At 56.9% G+C, this 25,700-nt stretch overlaps 1 protein-coding gene across 2 annotated transcripts in view; it reads left to right on the top strand.

Annotated features, from left to right (window-relative positions):
- Positions 1–23,244, top strand: part of COL11A2 (collagen type XI alpha 2 chain) — a 29,487-nt gene extending 6,243 nt beyond the window's left edge. The window contains exons 5-66 of one of the 2 annotated variants that reach the window (XM_037519501.1): positions 479–670; positions 1,449–1,526; positions 2,155–2,217; positions 2,911–3,090; positions 5,257–5,316; positions 5,460–5,501; positions 5,718–5,780; positions 6,107–6,181; positions 6,630–6,716; positions 7,001–7,057; positions 7,220–7,273; positions 7,355–7,408; positions 7,512–7,565; positions 7,744–7,797; positions 7,997–8,050; positions 8,128–8,172; positions 8,302–8,355; positions 8,764–8,808; positions 8,959–9,012; positions 9,207–9,251; positions 9,386–9,439; positions 9,675–9,719; positions 9,925–9,978; positions 10,070–10,114; positions 10,303–10,356; positions 10,670–10,777; positions 11,716–11,769; positions 12,044–12,097; positions 12,191–12,235; positions 12,317–12,370; positions 12,487–12,531; positions 12,637–12,690; positions 12,791–12,844; positions 13,063–13,116; positions 13,538–13,645; positions 13,799–13,888; positions 14,072–14,125; positions 14,359–14,466; positions 14,591–14,698; positions 14,835–14,888; positions 14,997–15,050; positions 15,202–15,309; positions 15,537–15,590; positions 15,847–15,900; positions 16,098–16,151; positions 16,305–16,358; positions 16,674–16,781; positions 17,147–17,200; positions 17,376–17,429; positions 17,560–17,613; positions 18,094–18,147; positions 18,405–18,512; positions 18,594–18,647; positions 18,754–18,807; positions 19,038–19,145; positions 19,277–19,330; positions 19,646–19,681; positions 19,864–19,917; positions 20,027–20,294; positions 20,845–20,957; positions 21,250–21,456; positions 22,121–23,244. In XM_037519501.1, coding sequence (XP_037375398.1) covers positions 479–670; positions 1,449–1,526; positions 2,155–2,217; positions 2,911–3,090; positions 5,257–5,316; positions 5,460–5,501; positions 5,718–5,780; positions 6,107–6,181; positions 6,630–6,716; positions 7,001–7,057; positions 7,220–7,273; positions 7,355–7,408; positions 7,512–7,565; positions 7,744–7,797; positions 7,997–8,050; positions 8,128–8,172; positions 8,302–8,355; positions 8,764–8,808; positions 8,959–9,012; positions 9,207–9,251; positions 9,386–9,439; positions 9,675–9,719; positions 9,925–9,978; positions 10,070–10,114; positions 10,303–10,356; positions 10,670–10,777; positions 11,716–11,769; positions 12,044–12,097; positions 12,191–12,235; positions 12,317–12,370; positions 12,487–12,531; positions 12,637–12,690; positions 12,791–12,844; positions 13,063–13,116; positions 13,538–13,645; positions 13,799–13,888; positions 14,072–14,125; positions 14,359–14,466; positions 14,591–14,698; positions 14,835–14,888; positions 14,997–15,050; positions 15,202–15,309; positions 15,537–15,590; positions 15,847–15,900; positions 16,098–16,151; positions 16,305–16,358; positions 16,674–16,781; positions 17,147–17,200; positions 17,376–17,429; positions 17,560–17,613; positions 18,094–18,147; positions 18,405–18,512; positions 18,594–18,647; positions 18,754–18,807; positions 19,038–19,145; positions 19,277–19,330; positions 19,646–19,681; positions 19,864–19,917; positions 20,027–20,294; positions 20,845–20,957; positions 21,250–21,456; positions 22,121–22,261 — 4,605 coding nt within the window. In that variant the 3' untranslated portion in view covers positions 22,262–23,244. Of the gene's footprint in view, positions 1–478; positions 671–1,448; positions 1,527–2,154; positions 2,218–2,910; positions 3,091–5,256; positions 5,317–5,459; positions 5,502–5,717; positions 5,781–6,106; positions 6,182–6,629; positions 6,717–7,000; positions 7,058–7,219; positions 7,274–7,354; positions 7,409–7,511; positions 7,566–7,743; positions 7,798–7,996; positions 8,051–8,127; positions 8,173–8,301; positions 8,356–8,763; positions 8,809–8,958; positions 9,013–9,206; positions 9,252–9,385; positions 9,440–9,674; positions 9,720–9,924; positions 9,979–10,069; positions 10,115–10,302; positions 10,357–10,669; positions 10,778–11,715; positions 11,770–12,043; positions 12,098–12,190; positions 12,236–12,316; positions 12,371–12,486; positions 12,532–12,636; positions 12,691–12,790; positions 12,845–13,062; positions 13,117–13,537; positions 13,646–13,798; positions 13,889–14,071; positions 14,126–14,358; positions 14,467–14,590; positions 14,699–14,834; positions 14,889–14,996; positions 15,051–15,201; positions 15,310–15,536; positions 15,591–15,846; positions 15,901–16,097; positions 16,152–16,304; positions 16,359–16,673; positions 16,782–17,146; positions 17,201–17,375; positions 17,430–17,559; positions 17,614–18,093; positions 18,148–18,404; positions 18,513–18,593; positions 18,648–18,753; positions 18,808–19,037; positions 19,146–19,276; positions 19,331–19,645; positions 19,682–19,863; positions 19,918–20,026; positions 20,295–20,844; positions 20,958–21,249; positions 21,457–22,120 lie in introns of those variants that run through there. The other variant, XM_054698714.1, reaches the window with a different exon arrangement.
- Positions 23,245–25,700: the final 2,456 nt, after the last annotated feature.

The raw sequence follows: 25,700 nt of genomic DNA, 5'->3' as shown, positions 1-25,700 counted from the left end.
TGGAAGTGACTCCCTGGGCCCCCATTTGTAGAGGTCCTGAGAATTCTTATCATCTCTGCCAACTAAGCCTGGGCCTCTGTCTTCAGAAACTCCTGTGAGAAGGCTCATGCATGACCCACTAGGGCAGGAAAGAGGCAAAGTCTATTGAATTTAGAGTTGGAAGGCCTGAATTCTACCTACCACCGCAGGTGACCTTGGGCTAGTAATTGCTGCCTTAAGCATTTCAGAATAGACTATATCTGAAAAATGGGCACAGAGATCCTTGTGGTATGGACTTTTCCAGTGGTGAGGGGCCAATGGGAGGATGAGTAAGAAGAGCCTTTGAAAGGGCAGGGCACATGGGGAGACTGATAATGACCTTCTCTCCTGATACAGTTTTACTTAGGATTGGACCCTACCTTTGTTCTAGCCTGTCCCTTTTGCCTCTGAAGGCCTCTTTGCCTCCTTCCATTGCTGTGTCTTCCTCATGTCTTTGCAGGGTGATGTCCAGGAGCTTGTCATTGTCCCGGGGGTGCAAGCTGCCTATGACTCCTGTGACCAGAAGGATCTGGAGTGTGAGGGGAGTTGGACGGAGAAACCTCAGAACCAACAACCTCGCAGAGCCCAGAGGTCTCCAAAGCAGCAACCATCCAGGCTTCACAGGCCACAGAACCAGGAACCCCAGCGACAGGTGAGGCAGCCAGGAGAACCCCCAACTGCAGCACACCCCAGGGAGGGAGGACACCCAGACATCTCCCTAGGAGAATTCCTCCAATATTCCAGCGCTCCCCATCCTATTTTAGACTCCTGTTCTCCCTCCCTGGCTCCCCTCCCCAAACATGCCTCCCAGCTCCCAGCTCTCTCCTCCCCTCATTCATCGGCCTTTTTATTTTCATTTAAAAATAAAAAGAGTCATTAGGAAGAATTCCTGGCTGGGGGATGTGTCCCCTGCTTGTGTCTCCTCCTCTTCCAGTCTTCCTGGAATTGGGTTTCCCGTCCCTTCCTTGAATTAAGAGATTGGTGGAGGCTGGGAGGGCAGAGTAGGGAGAGAGAGACAGGGAGAAAGCAGATCAAATGGTAAGGCCTGGGGGAGAAATGGGGAAGAAGTGACAGAGGGAATCCCACAGGAGCAGTGGGCTGAGGGGACTTGGGGGCTGGACTGTCTCTGGGCCCCTGCACTTGGAGGTGCAGGATAAGGTTGGGGGGGGAAGGAAAGGAGACTCTGAATAGGGTGAGGTCCAGATTTTTAGGTTGACAGATATGATCTGGGGTAAATGGTGTGAAGAGGGGGGGGCCAATCTCTTAATTGTGTCTGCTTTTGTCCCACATGCGGGGCCCACCCCTCCCCATCTCCCTCCTGACCCCCAACCTCTCCTTTGGTCCCCACCTCAACTCCCACCCTACCTCCTCATTTCCCTTTCCTCCCCTGCCCCCCCAATTCCCTTCCTACCTATCCCCACTGACCCCAGCCCACTGAGTCGGTCTACTATGACTACGAACCCCCCTATTATGATGAGATGACTGCGGGAACGACCCCTGATTATCAGGTAAACTTGAGGGACCCCTTCATTCCTCCCATTCCTCCCACCACACCTTGCAGACATCTGTGCCACCTTCCTCCCCTGGCATCAGCTGGGAGAGACGCTGTGCATTTAGGTTATGGGAGTTTCCTCACTGTCCCTTCTCATGTCTCTCTGCTGCAGCGCCCTCTAAGCCCCAAACACAGGGCTCCCCCTTCCCCCAGGGGGCGTCGGACCCCTCCCCGAAAGCCTACCCCACCTGCCAAGAGGTCAGCGGCCAGGCAGGCGTCCCCCTCATCAGGCCGGAGGCCCTCTCGAATTGGAGGTTCCCGCCCAGCACGGGGCCAGCCTCCCCCCTCCCGAAGCCCAGCTCGGAGGGCAGCTCCCTCCACTGCCCGGGCCCCCCCCAGGACCAGAGGCAGCGGTTACCGGCAGGTAGAGCCGGGGTATCCAGATCTCTGCCCCTAAATCTCTATCACCTTGGAGATTCACTGTCCCCCCTCCAAGGGACTGCAAGATCTGAGATTTCCCCCACCCCCCAGCACACACACTGTTCTCAGGGGGTAACGAGGTGCTGCTTTGCCTCCCTTCCCACTAACCTTTCTCCTTCCTCCCTGCCCCTTGCTATTCTTCTCCCCCTTCCACTTGGGGCTAGGACCCCATCCCAGGAGAAGAGGAAGGAATCCTGGAGTCAAGTCCTTTGCCACCCCCTGAGGAGGTAACTCCAACCCCACCCTCACCTCGCTGGGAGCCGTGGGCATCTGTCACCCACTCCCCTGGCCCCTTGTCGTCTTGATGAGTCAGCCCCTCCTCTGGCCGGAGGGCTCTTCGTCATCCCCATCGGTGGCCTCCTGTCTTCTGGTCACTACAGGCCCCCTGGTCTGCTTGTTTCTTGGTACAGCCATTTTCCGTCAGTGTCTGTGTCTGCTTCCCTTGTCCTCTGATTCTGGAGTACCCTCCTCTCCATGTTGGTGCCAAATGATTTCACTGTTCTATTTCTGTTCCCAGGAGTCATCTTTCTATCCAATGCTCACTTTTTTCTCCTCTCCCCATCTTCCCTTCCATTTCTTTGGTCATTCCCGGACCCCTTTGTCTCGCATGAGAGAGAAAGGGGTCCAGGACCATCTGGACCCCTTGGACTATATGCTCCATGTCCAGCCCTCCGGCCGCCCTTCTGTTCTTCATTTCTTTCTACTGAGCCCGTTTTCTGGACATCCCTCCTCATTTGAAGCCTTCCATGGTCATCCCCTTTCTAGGCAACCGCTCCTTGCTCTTCTTGGGAGAAAATCTCCAGACCCAATTACCCTCAGAATCCTTTGGGCTAGAAATTGGCACACCCCGGGTCTCAGGGGAAACCTCCTCTCAGCCCTAATGCCCCTGTCTACCCCTCTCCCTACCCGTCCTCGGGAAGGAGCAGACAGATCTCCAGGTCCCCTCCACAGCCGACAGGTTCCTGACAGAGGAATATGGGGAGGGTGGCACAGACCCCCCAGCAGGGCCCTACGATTACGCCTATGGCTATGGGGACGATTATCGCGAGGAGACGGAGCTTGGCCCTGCCCTCTCTGCGGAGACAGCTCACTCAGGAGCCGTAAGTGAAAGAAGCTCCTCTGCCATCCTTGACCTGCAGAGAGAGCTAGAAGGGTCGCTTCCTGTTGTTTTCAAGTATTGTCTGTTGGCTGTGAGCTACTTCCCATTGGTGGTTTGTTATTTCTGTTCACGTGAAGTGTATGTGCTTGAAAAGATTACTTCCTGCCTTCCCTTGCCAAATGTCTTATGCTCTGACTCTTTCTGGGTCTTTCTGCCCAGGGCAATTTTTCTTTTTTAAAACTACGGTCACTTCCTGTCTTCTCGGCCACTTCCTGTCTCAATCAAGCTGATGTAATAAAGCTTTTAGTCAACAAGCCCCTCGTGTCCACTTTCAGTCTGTCACCATCATTTCTTCTTGGTCAAAACAATTTCTTATCCATGTTGCTGCTAAATGATCTGGCTTCCTATGTCACATTTTCTGACTTAGGTCTCTTTCTGTCTGTCCCTCTTGTCTTGTCTGTGCCAGCCGTGGTGTCCATCTCGGTGACTGTATCAGATTGGACTGAAAGAGACTTGTTATTTGTATCTTGGCTCTAGTTTATCATGCTGTCTGTGGCAGTGTCCTTTGATCTCACCCTCCTACCTCCTCCAATATTGGACAATTTCCTTTGATAATAAGCCATTTCCTGTGTGTCTCAGGTCATTCAAATCATAAAACTTCCATTGTGGACCTAGATATTATCATGGCCATTTCCTGTGTGCACTAGCCTTGATGTTTGTGTTTTCTGGAAGACTTGCATTTCATTGTCATAGTGCCTTTCCCCTTTCTGTCTGTTTTGTGAATTCCTTTTCTCTCTCGGTCCTGGTAGCCATGTTGCTGTTGAAAGTCCACTTCCCGGATCCTCTTTTCTTGGCTGCTTTCCTTCTGTCCCGCCACTTCCTGTTTGTCCAGTTCAATTTCTACCCATCTTGTTTAATTTTCCTTGGCCTTGGCATCATTCTTGCTTCTAAGTATTTGTCCCTTTGTTCTGTCTCTTTCGTGTGCCATGTCGTCAATCTCTTTCCTCGTCAGTTGAGATATTTCCTATCTACTCGATTTCATCTTTTGCCTGCCTTGCAGTTAGAGCTGCCTCCTTACCCTGCTGCTCCTCCTACATCTCCCTTCTCGCATCTCGCCACCCTTGACACTCTGCTGCCTTTCCTTTGTGCTGCTTTTTAGAAATTTGGAGCTGATCTGGGGCATGGGGGTGTTTGGGAATTGATCATTACTGTTTGATCAGGATGGCAGTGGAGGGGGGGGTTCTAAAGATCTTTGTTGAGAGAGTAGGGGTGGTCCTGAATGTCCTCCGTTCTCCTCGCCCTTACCTTGATTCTGGCCTTAGAGCTGGGGGTGGGCATCTGAGTGGAAGAGAGGGAGCTGGTGGGCTTGGAGGTGCCAAAGCAAGAATGGAGCAGCTTTGCTGGCAGAGAGACTGAGGGGACTTTAGGGAGGGTCTGCTCCAGGGTTTGAACAATAGCCCAAGAGCTGTATTTTTCCAAAAACTTGTTACAAAGTCTAAGTTTGGAAAATCAGTAGGGATTGACCTCCAAATCTACTTAGGGTATGGATGTTTAACCTCTGGAGAGGTTTTAACTTGTAAAACTCTTGAAAGTCTAAGCAAAATCCTATGTAGAAGGCATACAGTTTTTCTTTTCTGGAGAAAGTTTCCATAGATTGCATCAGATTCTCATATGGATCTATGCCTTCCCTCCAAGCCCAAATAAGAATCTACCCACTATCTTGGAAGAGATTCTTATTTGGTGAGTTGGGCTAAGGGTGAGGAAGTTAATGACTCCTTAAAGTTCTAAGGATTCCTGGGCTCAGAGGGAGTTTGGGGCCTAGGTGGGGTTCTTTAGAAGAGGATTTGGGAAGTTTGGGGTGTGGGTTGGAATCCCGGGGAGGATATGGAAAACTTTCTAAAAGAGGTTCTTGTATAGATGAGATTTTGTTTGCTGAGATAGGCCGGGGAGGGGGGCCCTGAGGTTTCTTGTCTGACTGAGATCTGTTTTGGGAAGGAGCTGTTGGGGAGGGTGCCTTGGGGGTGGGCTGGGGATTTGGAAGTAGGGTCTGGGACATCTCCAGGGGACTTGGGAATGAAGGTGGGGGTTGTGGGGGTTGGGATGGGGCAGTCCTGGTGTCCTGGCTGCTCACTGGTCCCACTGGGGGTTACATGTGTGTCTCCCTCAGGCTGCCCATGGATCCCGGGGGCTGAAGGGAGAGAAGGGGGAGCCTGCAGTGCTGGAACCTGTAAGTCACACTGGTCAATGAGCTGAGAATGGTGGAAGGGAAGGAAGAAGTGTGTATGTGTGTGTGTGTGTGTGTGTGTGTGTGCGCGCGCACGTGCGCACACTGCTCCTGTAGCCTCTGACTTTAAACCTTTGACTCCCCAGGGTATGCTAGTGGAGGGGCCCCCTGGCCCAGAAGGCCCTGCGGTGAGTCTAATGTGATATGTTAACCTCCATTCTTTTATCCAGAGGCCTCTCCTACACACTCCCCTGTATCTTTCCCACATTCCCAGAACTTCTCAGAGCTCCTGAGCTCCTTCCAGACAAACTTTCCCAAATCCCTTTTGTAGGCACCACCCCTCAGCCACATACCCTTTTCTGTCTGAACGCCTGCACCTGACTCCCACCTCTTTTGTCCCTCAGGGATTGACTGGTCCTCCTGGCATCCAGGGCAACCCAGGTCCAGTTGGGGACCCTGGAGAGAGGGTAAGGGATTATCCATGCATTTGGGGGAGGCCTACAGAAAAGCCACTAGTACCCAACACGGGTACCAAGTCAGTGATTCCTCATTAGCTAGCGATTAATGAATGAGGGGCTGGTGTGCTCCCTGGCAATCAGAATGAAGGGCAGAGGGGCTGGTTGGGGAGGGGAATAGTCTGGTGTCTTACCCTTATTTTTCTCCATGGAGGGGAGGGGGCTCCAGAAAGATCTAGGGAAATCTATATCTGTCCATTTGAGGAGACTTGCAAAATGATGCCAGGATTCCTATATCCCCCCATCTATCACCTCTCCTCCTTCTCTCCTTACTTCAGGGCCCCCCTGGCCGAGCAGGGCTCCCTGGATCTGATGGGGCCCCTGGCCCTCCCGGCACATCCCTCATGCTCCCAGTAAGTTGTCTTCCAGGCTTTGGAATGAACTGATGGGGAGGGCAGGGGGATGGTGCTGTGTCACCAAGAACTGGAAGGCCAGGATGCTAAGGCGTTGTCTCAAAGAGACTGATCTCTTTAGATTGGAGAGACTGGGCCTTTTGAAGTGACCTAGACCCAAACTTGGATCATTTAGAACCAAACTTGGATCATCAAAAACCAGATGGAAAATCTTTTATTTCAGGAGCTCAAGAACCAAGGGAGAGGCTTTTAGGAGAAGGAGGCTAGAAAGTAGGGGAAGAGGACAGGATTTGAACTTCTGAAAACCTCTGGGAAGGGCCCTGGAAGAGGGCATGGGTGTGACCTAGAACCTGGGGGATGGGGCAGAAATCTTGGATGACCCCTCTGGCCACAAGGGCCACTTGGATTTCCTGGAAGAGAATCTGAACCTTCTCTTCTTGCCCCTCAGTTCCGGTTTGGTAGTAGTGGGGGTGAGAAGGGCCCTGTCGTGGCAGCCCAGGAGGCCCAGGCCCAGGCAATTCTGCAGCAGGCACGGGTGAGTAGGGCTGGGGGCATCTTCGTGGAGAGGGGTGTGGCGGGGAAGGGTGGACTCTAGGAGGGGTTGGAAGGGCTGTTTGGAGTGAATATAGGGTAGGGGAAGGCCTGGGTTGGTTTGGGACTGAGAGGAAACGTGGAGAGAATATAGGGCAGTGGAACCAGGATTGACTGCAGAGGTGAATTTGGAGTGTGTGTGTGTGTGTGTGTGTGTGTGTGTGTGTGTGTGGTGGGGAGTTCTCCAGCTGCCTTTTCCTCAGCTCTGTTGTCTCCCCTGATTCCTAGCTGGCACTCCGTGGCCCCCCTGGTCCGATGGGATACACAGGCCGCCCTGGCCCCTTGGTGAGTGAGTGGGGTATTGGTTAGAGAATCCTGTGTTTATATGTGGGGGGGCATGGATAGTTCTGGAAAGAGATCAAATTGAAAATTATTTTGCTTGTTTGGGGAGGGTTTTGAGGTTACTATCGGGTGCATGCTTCAACATCACTATCCTCTCTTTCACAGGGACAACCTGGGAGCCCTGGCCTGAAAGGAGAATCTGGAGACCTAGGACCTCAGGTGACACCCCTTTCCAGCTGATTCACAGATCAGTGGCTCCCCCTGAATCTCCATTAACGCACCCTTGACTCTCCCTCACAGGGCCCCAGAGGACCTCAGGGACTCACAGGCCCCCCTGGCAAGGCTGGGCGAAGGGTGAGTGAGCTGGGGGCGGGATGGGAGTGGGTAGGAGGCGGGTGTGGAGCTGGAAGGTGCTTCCGGTGCTTCCACTTGTGCTGACATTCCCTTGTCCCTGCAGGGCCGAGCAGGCGCTGACGGAGCCCGAGGAATGCCTGGGGAACCTGGAGTGAAGGTAACAGACGTGGCTTCCTCTCTGCTTCCCCGGTCCCACCTGAGCTCATTTGATTTATGGGGATGACCAGCTCCCCAGGTTCCCCCACGTAGCATTTCCTCCCCGTTCAGAATGCAGTGCGGAGGGGTGTGGTGGGAAGGGGCTGGGACCTCACTTGGGCTTCCCCCCTTCCCCTTAGGGTGACCGAGGTTTTGATGGACTCCCAGGTCTACCGGGGGAGAAGGGACACAGGGTGAGTATTGGGGGGTAGGGTATTGTGATGAGGGTGAGTACAATGAAGGGGGGAGGGAAGGATGTCAAGACAAGGGAGGGAGGCTGAGGGTCTCAGCAAGAGCCCATTAAATGAGGCTGGTTGGTTAATGGGAAGGGTCAGGCTGTGTCTGCCTGTGTTGGGGACTGAGTCCCATCTTTCCTGTTTGCCCATTTTCCAGGGTGATACTGGTGTGCAGGGCCTGTCTGGCCCCCCTGGTGAGGATGGAGAGCGGGTGAGTGTGGTCAGGGCAGAGGCTGGGGGTGGGAGGGGTCTGGAAGATGGCTTCTTTACCATGTCCTCCTCCTTTAGGGAGACGATGGGGAGATTGGGCCTCGGGGACTGCCTGGAGAATCGGTGAGTTTTCAGGGCTTCAGACTGGGAGCGGGGACTCTGAGGATGCCAGAGGAAGGATATGGGCATGAAAGGGACACATAGTTCTCTTACCCATGCATGCCATTCTCCCCCCACCCCACCTGAATGCAGGGACCACGAGGTCTCCTTGGCCCCAAAGGCCCACCGGGTATTCCTGGACCTCCGGTATGTGACTGCCTCTGACTTTTGACCTGACCTCTCTAATGCTCCACCCTTCCTCCTTCCCCATCCCCTCCCTTCCAGCTCCTCCTCCCTGGCTGCCCCCCACCCCCACACCCCCAGCCCTGCTTCAGTCTTCACCCCCTGGTGCCCTCTTAGGGCCTGGTGGTGCAGGGCACCAAAGGCTCTGGCCAGAGCCACAAAAGAAGAAAGGAAAAATCCTCAAGGAAAATAAAACAAAACCCACAAACCCTCAGACCTACGCCCTGTGGATCTGGGACTGCTATGTTTGGTTACGTTAGGGATGAATTAGAGGTCTGACCCCTGCTCACCCTCTGGAATGTCTGGGCCTCCCAGAAACCACAGATCTCCCAGGGCCAGCCCTGCCCTGCTCACGCCCCGCTCATGTTTCAGGGAGTTCGAGGCATGGATGGTCCCAATGGTCCCAAAGGGAGCCTGGTGAGTGGGGGGCGGGAGGGATGGTAGGGGAGTGACTCCCTGCCTCTTCTGGGTCCTGTCCTCTTGGTCCCCGCCAATGTGACTTGGCTCCCTGTCCTCTTTGTTCTATTACCACCTCCTTTTGACCCCTGCCTGGTGGCCTGTTTCTAGGGGCCCCAGGGAGAGCCAGGACCTCCTGGACAACAAGGCACTCCTGGCACTCAGGTGAGTGGTCCTGTCTGTCCCCTCCCCCAACCTCAGCAACTTCCCCTGGGCTTCCAAAGTCAGTCAGATCCCAGATAGAGATGGAAAATTAAGGGTCTCAAGACTTGACACATACTCTGAGTCGAGGGTGTGGGCTGGAGGAAAAACGGACTCATCCCATGAGGCCCCCGTAACTTCTCTCTCCTTGTATGTAGGGTCTTCCTGGGCCCCAGGGTGCCATTGGCCCCCATGGAGAGAAGGTAAGTGACTAGGTGATGTGGGGTCAGCGGATGTCTGAGAAGGGGTGTGGGGAGGGCCCTAAATGCCTGGTTGGGACTTTAGCCATGTTCAGAGCTGACACCTCTGTGACCCTGAGCCTCCTGTTTTCCCTTAGGGGCCTCGAGGAAAACCAGGGCTCCCTGGTATGCCTGGCTCTGATGGACCTCCGGTGAGTGGGTCCCTACTTCTTATTCCACCCCCCACCCTTGTCCCTCCGTGCTGGTAAGTGACCTTCAAGAGTCCTCACTGACTGTCCACACCGAGTCCCTTGCCCTGGGAGGTCACTGGTGGGGCCTGCCCACGGTCAGTCGGCTTGGTTATGTCACAGGGGGATTTGGGCTGAAGTTTGGGTGCAAAAAAGGCGATGGGGGCCTGTGGTCACATTCTCTTTTATCTGTCCCAAGGGTCACCCTGGGAAGGAAGGTCCCCCTGGAACCAAAGGAAACCAAGTAAGATCGCCATGCCTCCTCTCATCCCCTAATGGAAGCTCTGCCACCCTGGGCCCCACTCCCCTTGGGATTTTTGTCTCCTCATTCATGCGGCTCTAACATCTTAGCCCCAGGCCCTGTGGTGCTTGCCATTTCTCCCACCTCCTGCGGCCCCCGCAGTGACACCCTGAGACTCCTTCATGGATGCCTCTCTTTCTCCTTCCAGGGTCCATCTGGACCACAGGGTCCTCTGGGATACCCGGGACCTCGAGGTGTCAAGGTAAAGAAGGGCTGCGGTCAGGGGAGCTCAGCCCTTCCAACCCAAATGCCATTCCCTGATCTCTGTCTCTACCCCCCACCCCCAACTGTAGGGTGTGGATGGAATTCGGGGTCTGAAAGGTCATAAGGGTGAAAAGGTGAGTGGTGTGCTTTGACTCCCCAGCTGTCCAGCCCACGCCAGCCCTTCTGCCTTCCCTTTTCCTCACCGCCACCCTGTCCCGCCTCCCAACATCCACCCCTTCTACCCACCTTCTCTCAACTCCTCTGCTTTACCCTCCCTGGAGCTCTGTCATCTGTGGTGTCTTCTCGCCCCCATCTTTCTCAGGGCGAGGATGGCTTTCCTGGGTTCAAAGGTGACATGGGTGTGAAAGGTGACAGGGTGAGTAGAAACCCCGACACTGGCCTCCAACTCTGTGTCCCAGTGATCCTCCACGCTGGAGCCCCAATTGCCAGCCTACTTCCTTGACACCCCATCTCCCCATCTCCAGTGTGCTGCTCTCTGTAGAGACTGACCCCTGCAGCATGACGACCCCAGGGCCTGTGCCCTAACGGTCCTCCTGTCACAGCTCTCCCTGCAATAGCTCTGGCCCCCCCACCACTCCATGGGGATTCACTGGGACCCACCTCTTCCCTCTTGGGGTCCAACCCCATGCCGCATCCCCGGCACTGACCTCTCCAACCCTCTCACCCAGGGCGAGGTCGGCGTCCCTGGGTCCAGGGGAGAGGATGGTCCTGAGGGGCCGAAGGGACGCACTGGACCCACTGGAGACCCTGGGCCCACTGGGCTCATGGGCGAGAAGGTGATGGGTGCTAAGGGGTCTGTGCCTGTGTGGAGGGCAAGAGGACCTGGGCACTGGGGCCAGGGTGGGCCTGGGGGCACCCACACCTGATGTCTGTAAGTCAAAGGTGACCATGCATTAATTATGCTCCTCTCTGTAGCTGGCACCTATGGACACTGGAGGGGTTGAGGGGGATATGTATACAGAAAATCCCTGTCATGAGTGTTTACTAGATGGATGGGGACAAGGCATGGAGGTCTCGGAGGGAAACTGTAGGTGCAGGGCAGAGTGAAATGTGCCCAGACTCAGAGCAGGAGGAGTAAGGAGGGTCCAAGAAGAGGTGAGGCTGAGACCCTCTGCGCTCTCACTGCACAAGCTCTGTGGGCTGCTGGCGACCTGGTCAGGGGAATGCTGTGGGGCAGGTCCTGTTACAGTCCCCCAGGTTAGGATGCTTGTTGCTGCACAGCCAATGAGGGACCCAGCCGGGGCTTGGGCCCAACTAGTCAGGCTGCAGAGTTCCTGCTCCCAACATCTGTTCCACATCTGTCTTGGAAAGACAGCCCCGAAGCACCTGGGGGTAGGGGTGTGGGGGGTGCGTGCTGGGGAATTGGGGCTGTGTGGAGCATGAGCCAAGGAGCAGAGGTGGGCCTTGTGGTATGGAGGTCTATGAGGAACTGGCTGGTCTTGGGGAGCAGCAATGTGTGCTGGCGAAGAGGGGGCTGAGGTTGACACTTGGGGGCTGGGTGGAACTGCAAGACTTTAGTCTCCACACTCAGTGCTGGAGTCAGGAGAATCCCCTCAGGAAGGAGAGGTTACAAAAGTCAGGCAGCCCTGGGGTGGGAAATGAGGGCCAGGGCTGGGGGTTTGGTGGAAAGTAGAGCTGGGTGGGGACTGGCCCCAGTGCTGAGGGCTGAGGCCCCGGGGAATCTGCCTCCTAATCATTCCCTCTTCTTCCACAGGGCAAGCTGGGTGTTCCTGGTCTGCCTGGCTACCCTGGACGCCAGGGTCCCAAGGTGATGTGAGGCCTCACTTGTGACCCCTCTTTTCCTTTCCCAGACCACTGGTTTCAGAAAGCACTGGACAGAGCAGTGGGGGACCTTGTGGGAGTTTAGCCTGCCCCCATTCCGCAGATGAGGGAACAGAGGTTCAGATGGCAGCAGGGGTTGGCCCAAGGCCAGAGCCCAGGTCTCCCACACCGCCTTCCTGCCCCTCCCCTGACCCCCCTGGCCCTTCCAGGCCTTTCCCATCCCTGACTTCTCAATGTTTCCCCTTCTCCATCCTCACCAGGGATCCCTGGGATTTCCTGGTTTTCCTGGAGCCGGTGGAGAGAAGGGAGCGCGGGTAAGCTGGGCAGGGAGAGGCTGTGAGGACAGGGAGCCTCTGTGGGGGTCGCAGCCTGGGTGATGTGTGTTGTCTCTGCTTTGTTCCCACCAGGGCCTGTCGGGGAAATCCGGGCCTCGGGGAGAGAGGGGCCCCACGGTGAGTGCAGCAGGGAGGCATGTGTCTCAGGATCCAGAGTAGCATTGGGGTCTTTCTGACAATTCCCCACTTTCTCTCTAGGGTCCGCGGGGTCAGCGGGGACCTCGAGGTGCCACTGGGAAGTCTGGAGCTAAGGTTAGTGATCTTGGCAGCATTTCTGCCATATCTGCCCCTAAACCCAGGCCCCCCTCAACTCCTCCGACCTCCAGATACCAAGAAAATAACTCCTCTCACTCTGTTTCCCTCCACAGGGAACATCAGGTGGTGATGGCCCCCACGGCCCCCCCGGAGAGAGGGTGAGTGTGACTTCAGTCTCTTGTCCAAAGCACCCAAGGAGAAGAGCTGTGTCCCCTGCCTAGCACCCCTCCCTATTCTCCTGACTCTCCCGTTTCTGTTTCTAGGGTCTCCCTGGACCTCAGGGCCCCAGCGGATTTCCTGGCCCCAAAGGACCGCCCGTAAGCTGACCTCTGACCTCTGACCCACCTTGGTTCTGTGAGTCCTTCTTTTCCATCCCCTTCTAGCCTAGAGTCCCCCTGACATCTGAACCTCTCCTAGGGACCCCCTGGGAAAGATGGGCTGCCGGGACACCCTGGCCAGAGAGGAGAAGTGGTAAGCGATGCCCTCACCCCTTCAGACCCTCAAACTCTAGAGCTGTCTGGAAGGTTCACCAGGGAGGTTGTCCTGGCAGGGTGGAGAGGATCCTGGCACTGTTCAGACCTGGGTCAGGGACATGGTGGTGACCCTGCCCTGCCTCTAGGAACCCTGGGACAATCTCACAAAGGCCGTGCCTGACTGTATGTTGTGACTGCTCTGTCTTCTCTTGTCAGGGTTTCCAAGGGAAGACCGGCCCTCCTGGTCCTCCAGGGGTGGTGGGGCCTCAGGTATGCCTGCCCTCTGGAAAGAAAGGACCCCAGACCCTGGAGTCGTCCTACCCCCTTGTCCCTCTTCCCAGTGAAATGCCCTGCCTTTGCTTTGCCTCCCCTGTACCCCTGGGGTGGGGTAGGTGGTGGGGGTTGGGATTTAGAGAAGGGACTCCGAACTTAAGCCTGTTTCTTAGGCCAATTTCAATTTTCTCATGTCTCAAAGAAGAGGCAGTTCTTCAACAGAGACACAAGGTGGTGTAGTTCCTCCACATGGGCCTAAAATCGGCATAGCTGCCTAGGAGAACCCCAGGATTTCCTAATAACTTTGGGACAGGGATAAAGGGGCTCTTGAGGGCTATTTTAGGATGGCCATGGTAGCATCTTGGGACAAACAGTAGCATGAGGCATCTGAAATTGGAGTCTCTCTGCTCTTTCCCAGGGAGCAGCAGGAGAATCTGGGCCCATGGGGGAGAGAGGTCACCCTGGCCCCCCAGGTCCCCCTGGAGAGCAGGGACTGACTGGAACAGCTGGCAAAGAAGGAACAAAGGTCAGTAAAGGGCTGGTCAGAGGAGACATGGGGGACCAGATTTGGGGTATTGAAGGGAACAGATAATTAGGGACTTGGGGGGGCGGTGGTCAGAGATCACTCTGCCTAATTTGGGAGCATGACTGTGGTTCATCACCTTTCATTTTCTTTTAGGGTGACCCTGGACCCCCAGGGGCACCGGGGAAGGATGGACCTGCTGGTCTGAGGGGCTTCCCAGGAGAGAGAGGCCTTCCAGGCACAGCTGTGAGTGTGACCCCAGCCCTCTGGTTATAAGAAGTCACTGCATTCTGGCACCCCTCAGAGACCCCACCCTCAACCCATCTCAGCCTGTCTCCTCTCAGTCTCCTCTGCACAGCCCTCTACTCCTGTCCTGTGGAGTCCCACCCTCCCATCTCACATCTGTTGCCCCACATCTCTGGTTCGTAGGGTGGATCCGGTTTGAAGGGAAATGAAGGTCCAGCTGGTCCTCCTGGCCCTGCAGTGAGTCTGGGGTCTCTTGAGGGAAGAGGGGAGGAACCAGGAAAGGGGTGAGAGAGGAAGGATGCAGAGTGGCATCTAGATGTAGGTGGGGCTGTGGGGCCAGCAGCGGGGGATAGGGCCAACTGCAACCAACTCCCTTTGTGCTGTTCCCCTGGGAACTGCAGTTGGGGGGTCCTCTTGTGTGGGTGGGATGTTGTCGCCTCGTTGGGGTCTGAGTCCATCTCCTGTCTCAGGGCTCCCCTGGGGAGCGAGGTGCAGCAGGATCAGGTGGACCCATTGGCCCCCCAGGGCGCCCAGGACCTCAGGGGCCCCCTGGAGCAGCTGGAGAAAAGGGTGTCCCGGTGAGTGCGGGGCCCTTGGGGAGATACTGGGGAGGGGCCTGCTGGGTCACAGAGGGTTTCCTGTGGGGGTTTTTGAGGGTCAGGGTTATCTCCAGGCCATCACTCTTTCTTTCACTTCCCACAGGGTGAGAAGGGTCCTATTGGTCCAACTGGCCGTGATGGGGTGCAGGGTCCTGTGGGGCTTCCTGGTCCCGCTGGGCCCCCAGGTGTGGCAGGAGAGGATGGAGACAAGGTGAGGGGTCCAACTACCCGGGACTGTCTTCTTCCCTGATGAGGCCACTGGGCTGGCATGGCGCCCCGCCTGTCCCATTACTCGCCCCGCTCTGCCCAGCTCCTGTCTCTAATAGCTCATCTGGCTTCTCCCCCAGGGTGAGGTGGGAGATCCCGGACAGAAGGGCACCAAAGGGAACAAGGGTGAACACGTAAGTGTCCATGACTGATTTCTGACCTCCGACCTTAACTTCGCTCCCACCACGCTTCTCTCTCCGTCCTGACATCCTGACATCTCTGACTCTCCTCTCTCTCCCCAGGGCCCTCCTGGACCCCCTGGACCCATTGGTCCTGTGGGGCAGCCTGGAGCAGCGGTGAGTGACGTGCTATTCCCCTCTGCCTTGGGGTTGAGGGTGGGAGTGGGGGATTCTGGGCCTGCTGCCGGCTCTGGGGGAGATTTGTGGACAGAGAACACCTGACCTGGGGCCATCTCTGTGTCCCATCCCTGCCCTCCCTCCACCTCAGGGAGCTGATGGGGAGCCCGGAGCTCGGGGACCCCAGGGACACTTTGGAGCCAAAGGTGATGAAGGAACAAGAGGATTCAATGGGCCCCCAGGACCCATTGGCCTGCAGGTAAGGCGGGGTGGAGGGTCCTGTGAGTTGGGGCGGAGCCAGGGGCTGAGGAGGTGGGGTTAGGCCAGGGCTGATGTCTGCCCCAGACCCCGACCTCTGGTGATGAAGACTGGGGAGCTGGGAGGATTAGGAGTGCATGTGCCATTTGAGGGGAAGGGAAGTGGGGGGCTTGGGGCTGGGCTTTGGGTAGGTGGGTCACCTGGGTCTGTGCTGTGTGTGCTACACAGGGTTTGCCAGGCCCCTCGGGGGAGAAGGGAGAAACAGGCGATGTAGGCCCTATGGTGAGTGTGACCCCATTGATGGTGTGTGACCTCTCCTGACCCCAGCCCTACCTACTGTCATCCCTGCCCATCCAGCCCCACCCCAACACCCCACCACCATTGACAGAGGGTGAGGTGAGGTCCCCCACCACTCCTCTAGCCTGGCTGCCCCTCTTCCTTGATGCCTGACCCAACCCCTGCCATTTGCCATTCACACGTGGCCATCATGCTTTCTCTCCTCCCCTTCCGCATCACGGCTGTATCTACTTCTCCCCAGGGACCACCTGGCCCCCCAGGACCTCGAGGCCCAGCTGGACCCAATGGAGCTGACGTGAGTCCTCTTGGCCCCTGTCCCTTCAGATCGGCGTGGCCAGTCCTCTGCCTCCTTTTCCCCAGACTATAAGCTCTAGTCCTTTCTCAGATGAAGGGCAAGCCCTGGCCTGGGGCGACTCCCTGGGCCCTCAGGCAGGCTCCACCTCTGTCCAGGCACCTCCTAAGCTGTGATCCCTATGTCTGTTCCTCTTCCAGGGTCCACAAGGTCCCCCAGGAGGTGTTGGGAACCTGGGCCCCCCAGGAGAGAAGGTAACTGTGACTGGGAAGGGGGTGAATGGTCTTGGGGGGATAAGGGTTGAACTTATACCAATTTTGGTTGGGGCAGGGAGAAAAGAGTATGAGATTTGGGGAATATCAGGATTTGGGGGGCAGAGGAGGTTTTTGACCCCAATCTCCTTGCAGGGGGAGCCGGGAGAGTCAGGATCTCCAGGGGTCCAGGGCGAGCCAGGTGTCAAGGTGAGTGGTAACTGTGAGGCCCCATTCTGAAGTCCCCTTTGTCCCCCTCAACTCCACTCCACTTTTCCCATGCCCTCCTTGAGCTGCTGCTCCTTCGCAGCCCAGGAGTCTGTGCCCCTAGCCGTGCTCTGAGGCCTGGTCTCCCTCTGGGAGCCCTGCCCGCCTTGCCTGAAGGGAAGAGGGCCCTGCACTCCCCTGTGGGCTGGACTCTGTGTGCCTCCCACTGTCTCCGAGGGGACGAGGAGGAGGCCGAAGCTGCATCCTTGATCTTCAAGACCGCTTTGGGGTCGTCTGTACCCTCTGCACACCCTCCAGGGTCCACGCGGGGAGCGCGGGGAGAAAGGAGAGTCTGGGCAGCCGGGAGAGGCAGGACCACCAGGGCCTAAAGGTCCCACTGGAGATGACGGCCCCAAAGGGAACCCTGTGAGTTTGGGGGACCGACCTGTGAACAGGAGACCTGGGAATATGGGTGTGTGTGAGTGAGGACTTTGGAGTGAGGGGAGCCCAAAGCAGGGGGATACGTGGGAGGAAGTCTCTGGGGATGGGGTCTTCTGGTAGGGAGGTATAGGGCCCAGGATCCAGAGAATGATAAAGCAGAGGTGCCCTCTGGTAAATACCCTAAAAGATAAGAAGGCATGAGGTGGGGGAAAATGGGTTCAAGAAACCCTCTTGCCAGGGTGATATAGGTGGGTTCTGCCTATAGAATGGCATGTGCCCTTGGGGGTCTGTGTTGGCCCTGGATGGGCTTAGGGAGCTGTGACCCTGAATTTTGATCTCCCCTGGATTAGGGTCCTGTTGGTTTTCCTGGTGACCCTGGCCCTCCTGGAGAAGGTGGCCCTCGGGTGAGTCTGATCTAGAGGGGGACAGGAGGGCAAGGAGGGGCCCTCTACGGAGGCCTCCGTGGGGCTGACAGGCTTGGGGGAGGGGAGGCAGGGGAGGCAGAGGGGAGAAGGGTTGGCAGTTTTGGGGTGATGCCAGTCAAGTGGGGCCTCACCTGACCTTGCATCATCCTTGCAGGGCCAGGATGGTGCTAAAGGCGATCGTGGAGAGGATGGCGAGCCAGGACAGCCTGTGAGTGACCTGTATCCCCTCCCCCACCACTGAACCCCAGCCTTCAGACCGCTCACCCTACTTCTGTCTCCAATCCTGGGGGGTCCTTTGGCTTCTGACTAAACAGCCACTCCTATTCTTCCCTCTCTAGGGATCCCCTGGTCCCACTGGGGAGAATGGGCCCCCTGGACCACTTGGAAAGCGGGTAAGCAGGCTGGACACCTGGGATCTTGAGGGGCAGTCCCTGGGCAGGGTACATGGAGGATGGGGCAGTGGCAGATGCCTGGTATTGGGCTGTCCCCGTGTACATGTGTGGGCAGGTGTGTTTATAAGTATGCTGCACAGATGTGAGTGTTTGTTCCTGGGCTTTGGCATGTATTTCGAGCCAGGGGTGGTGGTGTGTGCTGACCAATCAGAATGGACACTGGAGGAAGGAGCTGGCTTTCCTGGAGGCTCTGGCAGGGCCAGGCTTTAACGCTTTAGTTGCTGGTGTTCACACAAGTGGCTGTTCTCCAAATGCACAGAGCTACTCCATGTCTCAGCCGCTGGTGCAGCTGCACCGGCTCTCACCATCACCACTCGGCCTCCGCTACTGGGCCTGGGCCTGGGCCGGTGTGTGTGTCTGCGTGTACTGAGCCTGGCCACCTCCTGCCTCATCTACTCTTCTTTCTGCCTCCACCTGCAGGGGCCTGCTGGCACGCCTGGTCCTGAGGGGCGACAAGGAGAGAAGGGAGCCAAGGTGAGGGACAGGCTGTTTTGGATGCTGGAACATTCTTCTGTCTTCCCACCCCTCTAGTTCCTGAGATGCCTTTCCCCATGTCCACCCCCACCCATTGTACCCGTTTTGGGGATGGGGTCCCCTACCTTTGTTCCTGCTCCGGGCCTTTTGAGGTTTGGCCCCATCACCCTGCAGTACCCTTTTTGTCTTGGACTCTCTATGTCCACCCACCTGCTCCTCCTCTTCCCTTTAGGACATACTCCTTATGTGTGTTTCAGGGGGATCCTGGTGCTGTGGGTGCCCCAGGGAAGACAGGTGCCGTGGGTCCTGCAGGCCCAGCAGGAAAGCCTGGCCCTGATGGTCTGCGGGGGCTTCCAGGCTCAGTGGTGAGTCATGGAACTTGGCTGGGGTGGGAGGGGTATGGTCTGGGAACACCCCTGATCTCTGTGGTCACCTCAAATTTTCAGGGTCAACAAGGCCGTCCCGGGGCTACAGGCCAGGCTGGGCCTCCAGGTCCTGTGGTGAGTGACTGGAATGGGTGGGCCCTCTGGGATAGTAGCCTATGAATTGAAGCCCTGGAGGAAGTTGGGGGAGAGCTTGCGCCCATCTCTTCCTGTCTCCGAACAGGGACCCCCAGGGCTTCCTGGCCTCAGAGGAGATGCTGGAGCCAAGGGAGAGAAGGTGAGTGACAGATATGTCGCCAGCTGTCTTCCCTCATCTTTACCCCTGAAACCTATGGGGGCCCCGAGTGCCCACTGCTGTGCCCCAGGCCTCCAGCACCCCAGTCTTGGGGTGGGATCTTGTTCGGTGATAGCTGTTCACAGTCCTGCTCTGGCCTGAGGCCCTCTCTGGGCTCCTTCTGCATCCACATGTCATCTCTCTGCCTCCGCTGACCACTGTGCCTTCTCTAGGGTCACCCAGGTCTCATTGGACTGATCGGCCCCCCTGGGGAACAGGGAGAGAAGGGTGATCGGGGACTTCCTGGCCCTCAGGGCTCCGCTGGACAGAAGGGAGAGACAGTGAGTAGAGGAGGGTGCTGGGAGGTCTGCGGGGATGGGGGTAGGGATTCAGATTGGGTGGAGAGTCGGCTGTGGGTTGAGGTGGGAGTGAGGAGGAGGACCCCACTGAAGCAGGCCCCTCTCCTTCCTAGGGTATTCCAGGAGCATCTGGCCCCATTGGTCCTGGAGGTCCCCCTGGCCTCCCTGTGAGTACCCCATCTGTTCCCTGGTTAAATCTCCTAAGCCCCACAGCTCTCCCCTCCATAATCCCCTAATGGTTTCCATGGCAACCTTGATCTGAAGGAGCTCAGGCCCTGGAAACCCCTTGAGTCCTTAGACCTGCAGCATTTCCTGTTCCTCCTTCCAGGGCCTTCCCATCACCCCCATGTTCCCTCTGGCCTGTCCCTCCTGTAGTAGCTCCTGTTACTTGTGTGGACTCAGCATCTAGCCTCTCATTCCTCCATGTCCTGACCTCCCCCTGTGGTGACCACCTTATCTCTTCCTTGTTCCTCATTTCACAGGGACCTGCTGGCCCCAAAGGAGCCAAAGGAGCCACAGTAAGTGACGCGGCCATCTCTGAGCTCTGCCCCTCTCCCCGGCTGGACTTGACACTGTCTCTCCAGAACAAACATTCTCTCCCAGGGAGCCCCTCAGCTTATCCTAGAGGCTGATTTGACCCCATATGAACTTGATCACATGACTCCTTAACTCCTTCATGACCGCATTTACTCCTTTGCAGGGCCCAGCTGGACCCAAGGGAGAGAAGGGTGTCCAGGGCCCTCCAGGACACCCGGTAAGTTATGAGTCAGGGCCTGCTTTTCTGACAGCCCCCCTCTGCCCTGCTGTTTTCTGCGTTACCCTCACACTCACCTCTCTTCCTTTCTATCTGTCCCTCCTCCCAGGGCCCTCCAGGCGAGGTGATCCAGCCCCTGCCCATCCAGATGCCCAAGAAGACTCGGCGCTCAGTCGACGGTAGCCGTCTGATGCAAGAAGATGAGGCCATGCCGACTGGGGGGGCCCCGGGCAGTCCTGGGGGGCTGGAGGAAATCTTTGGCTCCCTGGACTCCCTGCGGGAAGAAATTGAGCAGATGAGACGGCCGACAGGGACACAGGACAGCCCTGCTCGCACCTGCCAGGACCTGAAACTCTGCCACCCGGAGCTGCCCGACGGTCAGTGCTGGCCGCAGGGATGGTGCAGAATGGGCAAGCAGAATGCATGTTGGTGGGGCCTTGGGGAAGGTGTTGAGGTAGGGGTGAGGGTTGAGGGGCTTGGAACAGCTGTTTTTTACCAACCAGGTCAGAAGAATTTCAGTACTTTAGCTACTGTACGGTCCTACCAGCACATCTACTGGACTAGATAAACATACACATTGGAACACACGAGTGTGCATTTACACAGTTGGACACATATGTCAACTATCTGCATGCACTGCTCCAGTATGACGTGTCAGTGTCCCTGTCTTCTCCCATGAGGAGCCTGGGGGTCCTGTTGGGACAGGGACATCAGAGATAGGGCAGGGGTGTAATGTGATGAGGGAAACTGAGGGAGGGTGGTCTGTATCATGGGGCTCAGGTGGGAGAGCGGAAAGATTGGGAGACAGCATTGTGGGGAGGGCTGGGTGGGCTTAGAGCAATGGGGGGGGTGTAGGAACATGGGTGCAAAGAACATCTGGGTCTGAGACCTGGGGGCCCTGATGTTCCCCTTTCTCTGGCCCAACAGGAGATTACTGGGTGGACCCCAACCAGGGCTGTGCTCGGGACGCCTTCCGGGTTTTCTGCAACTTTACAGCAGGAGGGGAAACCTGTGTGACACCCAGGGATGATGTCACGCAAGTGAGAGCTGACCCCTGACTGCCCTCTACCCTGCCCCACGCTGTACCCCATCAAGGCCTAGTGGTTTCTGGCTCCCGCAACAAGTACAGAGCCTGCTGACCTGTCTCCATTCCTTGCTCCCTTTCCTTCCCTTGACAACCCAAGATAAGTTTGCCTGTTGTTGACCCCCAGGCCCCTGGCTCCCACTCTGGCCCATCCTCCTACCCCTTCCTTGCTTGTGACCCTGGCTCAGCCGCCCCATTCTGTAGATGCTCCGGAGCTCTCTGCCCTGACACAGACTCTTTCCTGCCAGTTCTCTTATGTGGACTCAGAAGGCTCCCCCGTTGGCGTGGTCCAGCTCACCTTCCTGCGGCTGCTCAGTGTCTCAGCTCACCAGGATGTCTCCTACCCCTGCACTGGGGTGGCCCGGGATGGCCCCCTGAGGCTCCGGGGGGCCAATGAGGATGAGCTGAGCCCAGAGACTAGCCCCTATGTCAAGGAATTCAGAGATGGCTGTCAGGTGGGCACCAGGAAGAGCTGGGTAGGGGTGGGCCCCAGAATCAGGCTGAGGAAGACCCTTTGGGTATGGGCATCCAAGGGGAGCTTCCCAGTGCATGATATGCCTGTGGGAGCTCAAATGGGGGTAAAGCGGGTGGGAAGGATAGAAGCTAGTGTCCCCCTGTGCACGCAGCTATATCACCCAGTATCATATGGGCTCAGAAGAGGCATATGGGGGTACAAATATCCTCCATAAAGGCACAGGGACACACCAACACCCCCAATCTGTACATTCCTAGAGTTGCCTGGACAGAGCCACACAGGTATACACACATATGGAATCATGTCAGCTGTCATCACAGTTACACCCACAAAGGTGCACAGACTCCTACAGCTGCCACATGCAGATCATCTCAAGGACAAACCCAAAGCTACATGGACTGGCTCACAAGCACATGTGTGCATGCATATGTGCACACACACACACACACATGCACACACTCCACCTTCCCAGCTTTACCAATCCTGACTCTCTGGAAGAAGTTTTAGCAAGACTGACCATGTGAAAAATTGGGGGATTAGCATCTCGGGTGCTCAGAGGAGAGGTGAGCCTGGCCTCAGGTCAGGGGAACTGTGGGGTGTGCGCGCTTCCACCGTGCTCACTGCCTCTCCATCTCTCTCTTAAGACACAGCAGGGCCGGACGGTGCTGGAAGTGCGAACCCCTGTGCTGGAGCAGCTGCCTGTGTTGGACGCTTCCTTCTCAGATCTGGGGGCTCCCACAAGGCGGGGAGGGGTGCTGCTGGGGCCTGTTTGCTTCATGGGCTAGGACTTCTCTGAGCCTGTCCATCAAATCCAGGCCCACCTGGAATCCCACAGCATCATCTCCGTGCCACCTCCAAGAGGGCTCCTCACCATCTAGGGGGCCTTGGGCCAGGGCACTGAGAGCCCCCTGTTAGGGGCAGTCCAGGGAGGGGTGAAGTGGGTGCCAGGAAACCCCGGGGGGTGGCATCTGGGGCTCTTGGCCCTCCCCCCTGGAGCCTGTGACCTGTTAAGACAGCTGAAATCCTTATTTAAAACTCATCTCCCAGTCACCCCAAACAAGAGGAAGAGAAGAGAAAGGACACTGTGTATTTTGTATTTAAAAGTAATTATATTAATTATTTAAAGAGTGGAAAACAAAATAACAAAAAAGATAAAGAGAAATGCCAACAAAATTCTGCGAACTTTGGAGGCTGCACTCTCCAGGGGTGAGCCCCGCACCCTCATCCTGGCCTCATGGTTTTTCTCAGTGACTATGTGGGGGGTTTTCTGGCTGAACCCCAGCTCCCCCCCACCCCACCTGTACTACCCACTGTGAATGCTGGAATATAATGGTCTCCTTCGACTCAGGGCTGTGACTGCCCAGAGTGGGGCACCTTGTCCCTACCTACTGGGTGCCGACTCCCTGACCCACACACCTGCTGTCTTTCACTTGGTCTGGGGCTTGCAGGAACTGCCTGCTGTGTGGGGACCGGCCAGGTCCCCCAGGGGGGAAATGCAATAGTGAGGGATATGTGTGGGGCCTGTTTTCACAGACTGTTGAAATATTGAAAATATCATTAGCTGGGAAATCACTAGGGCCCTGAACACCCTGAGTATTCCATTGCCATCCTGGCCACCCCAGTCCCTCCCCTGGCACCCCTCATGTCCCCTGATCCTGCAGTTGAAGGGTTAATGTGTGGCATGTGGATGAAGGGACTCCCAGGACCTGTTTAGCCCTATGACCAGCGACCATTCTGACTGATGGTTAAATAATGTGATTGTCTCTTCGCGGGGTGTGTGTGTGTGGTGCTTGTGTTGTTATTTCAATCTCCACCCAGCCCCATGGTCTGTCTTGGCTGAGCTGTTGCCAGAAAGGATGGCTTATTTCCTCTTTCCTGGCGGTCCTGTCCAGTTGGGGTGTTCGGGCCCCATAACGCTGACAGGGTGTCATAACGCTGACAAGGACAGAATTACAAACAAATTCCCAGTGGCATCTGGTGGGAACGAGGCGCTGGCGCTGGACTGGCTCTGGGTGATTCCCAGATTCCTCCTTCAACACGAGCTCCAGGCTCCCCCTTCCCTGGAGGAGCCTCAGATGGGGGGGGGGGTCTAAACTGTCTGCAAGGTGCAGGTGACTGAGGTGACAAGGCTCATAGCACCTGGACCTCTGGTCACCTCATCCCTGTCAGGCTTGTGACGTCCTGTCACAAAAAGCCAGCGCTGGGGCCCTGCCCCCACTCCTGTGTACTTTGGCGTCAACACCCTTTCCAGGCTGTTTGTTGTGTCTAGACAGTCCTCGCTGTCTCCTCCACTCTGTGCGGTCCCCACTGACTCCTGCAGTGGCCCCACTCAGCCGTGCTCAGCGGGTCCTCCGGGCCAGGCGTCCGGGCCAGTCCCTGGGCCCAGGACAGGGTCTCTTGGCAGGGCTCCCTCGCTGCCTCCCGCCTCTTCTGGGACTTTCCATCCTCGCGCTGCGTTTCCAGGCTCTCACCCGTTCTGGGGCGGAATTAACTGTACCCCGCGGGCCTGGAGACGCGCGGCGCACCGGCGGTGGGTGGGCGCCCCCTCCCCGCGGGGTGAGAGCCCCTCCTCCGCGCCGGCGCCCCGGCTGCGCCGCCCGCGCCCTCTGCTGCCCCCTGGTGCCCGCGGAGGCCGCGCCCCGCGGAGGGGCGAGCGGAGCCAGACGACGGGTCGCGCCCGCCCTCTCGCCCGCCAGACCCTCGCGGCCGCTGCGCCCAGCCCCGGAGGAGGCCAGACTGAAGGGACGCCCCTGACCTAGTGCTTTTGGGGTCAGGCAATGGATGAGGCTTCTGGGATCGCCATGCCCTCCGTCTCAGTCTCCAAGTTTCAAGGCTCCAGACCCCAGCCGGGCCTCCTTGCCGGCCCCAGCTGAAGAGCCTGGCCGGCCGGCGCGCCAACTCCCCCACCGGCTGCCGGCCGCGCCCGCCGGGCTGAGATTTCTCTGGGGCTTTCTCCGCAGTTGCAGCCGCACCCCGAGGTCGGCCGCAGAGCACAAAGAGGAGTGTCCCCAAGGTCACTTTTGGTCAGATGCTCTGAGCTCACAGGGCTTTTCTCCATGGAAACAACCCCACACTTTCATTCAGATAATATTTATACACGGCGGTTAGTTCTCAGGCCAACCCACAGAAGCCCATTCAATTACTATGCCAACCAACCCACAGAACAGTTTTACAGGCCGTCTGTGCCAAGCTGCCGCCGAGGACGCCAGCACCACAGCCCTCTCCTGCGGGAGGATCTTCTCCCTCCCTGGGGCAAGCCCGGGTCTGGCTCCAAGCTCAGGGTGGGGTGGGGCGTGGGTAGTGAACGTGCCCTGTCATATGTGTGCTGGTCCCAGTGACTTGTGGGCAGCGGGGGTGGGGAGGAAATAAAAGAGAGAGAGGCAGAGATTTGGGGAGCTACTTTGGGTTTGATTGGATCAGAACACAGACTCTTATGAGAGGGGCTGGGTTCCCACCTGTCTTTATTGCCTCTCAAAGAAGTTAAACTTGAACCCAATAATGAAGAGGAATCACTGACATGTCTGAAAGGTAAGTGATATGGTGGGGTTGTGTGCCACATATACGGAGTGATGTGATGAGGGTTTGAAGGGCCTGAACAAGACACACACTGACAGCAGGTTGGACGCTTAGGGGAGAAGACTGGGAGGGACAGTCAGTGAGATTATAGGGCCAAGGCTGTGGGGATGGGGCCTTTAGCCTATCAGTCACATCCTCGCAGCTGCTTTTTAGCTTTGGGCTGATATTTTTGGTGCCTGTGTCTTATAGTCAAAAACCAATGTGTAACATCTGGACCACTTAGATCACTGTCCCTGGGAGCATCGGTATCTCATAAGACAGAGGACTGCATATCCCCATAGTCCCCCCTCCATTGGTTGCTTGGCATGCTGGGATTTGTAGTTTCTGAGTGGATCAGGGTGGGTGGAGACAGGTGGGGAGGGAAGTGGATCAAAGCAAGGTTCTAGATGCCTCAGAAGGAAGTTCTTGTGTGGGAGGGAATGGTGACTCCAGTCCCTATTCCTGCAAGCTTGGCATGACCAGCAGGGAGTGAGTGTCAGGACACAGCCTAGCTTCTTGACCAGTTGTGCTGCTCATGGAGCATGCCCGTGCATAAGCTGCCATGATGTTTCCCAGCACAAATCTGTTGAAGTGAGTAGAAGTCACCCTTGGGTGTTGCAGTTGGCTTTCTTTTACCTTTTTGCTCATCTTCAGGGTAGTTTTGTGGGA

This window comes from Talpa occidentalis, unplaced genomic scaffold, assembly GCF_014898055.3.
Source record: "Talpa occidentalis isolate TD23 unplaced genomic scaffold, MPIMG_talOcc4v2.1 talOcc4.2, whole genome shotgun sequence".
Lineage (NCBI taxonomy): Eukaryota > Metazoa > Chordata > Mammalia > Eulipotyphla > Talpidae > Talpa > Talpa occidentalis.
This window is presented reverse-complemented; position numbering and strand designations above follow the sequence as displayed.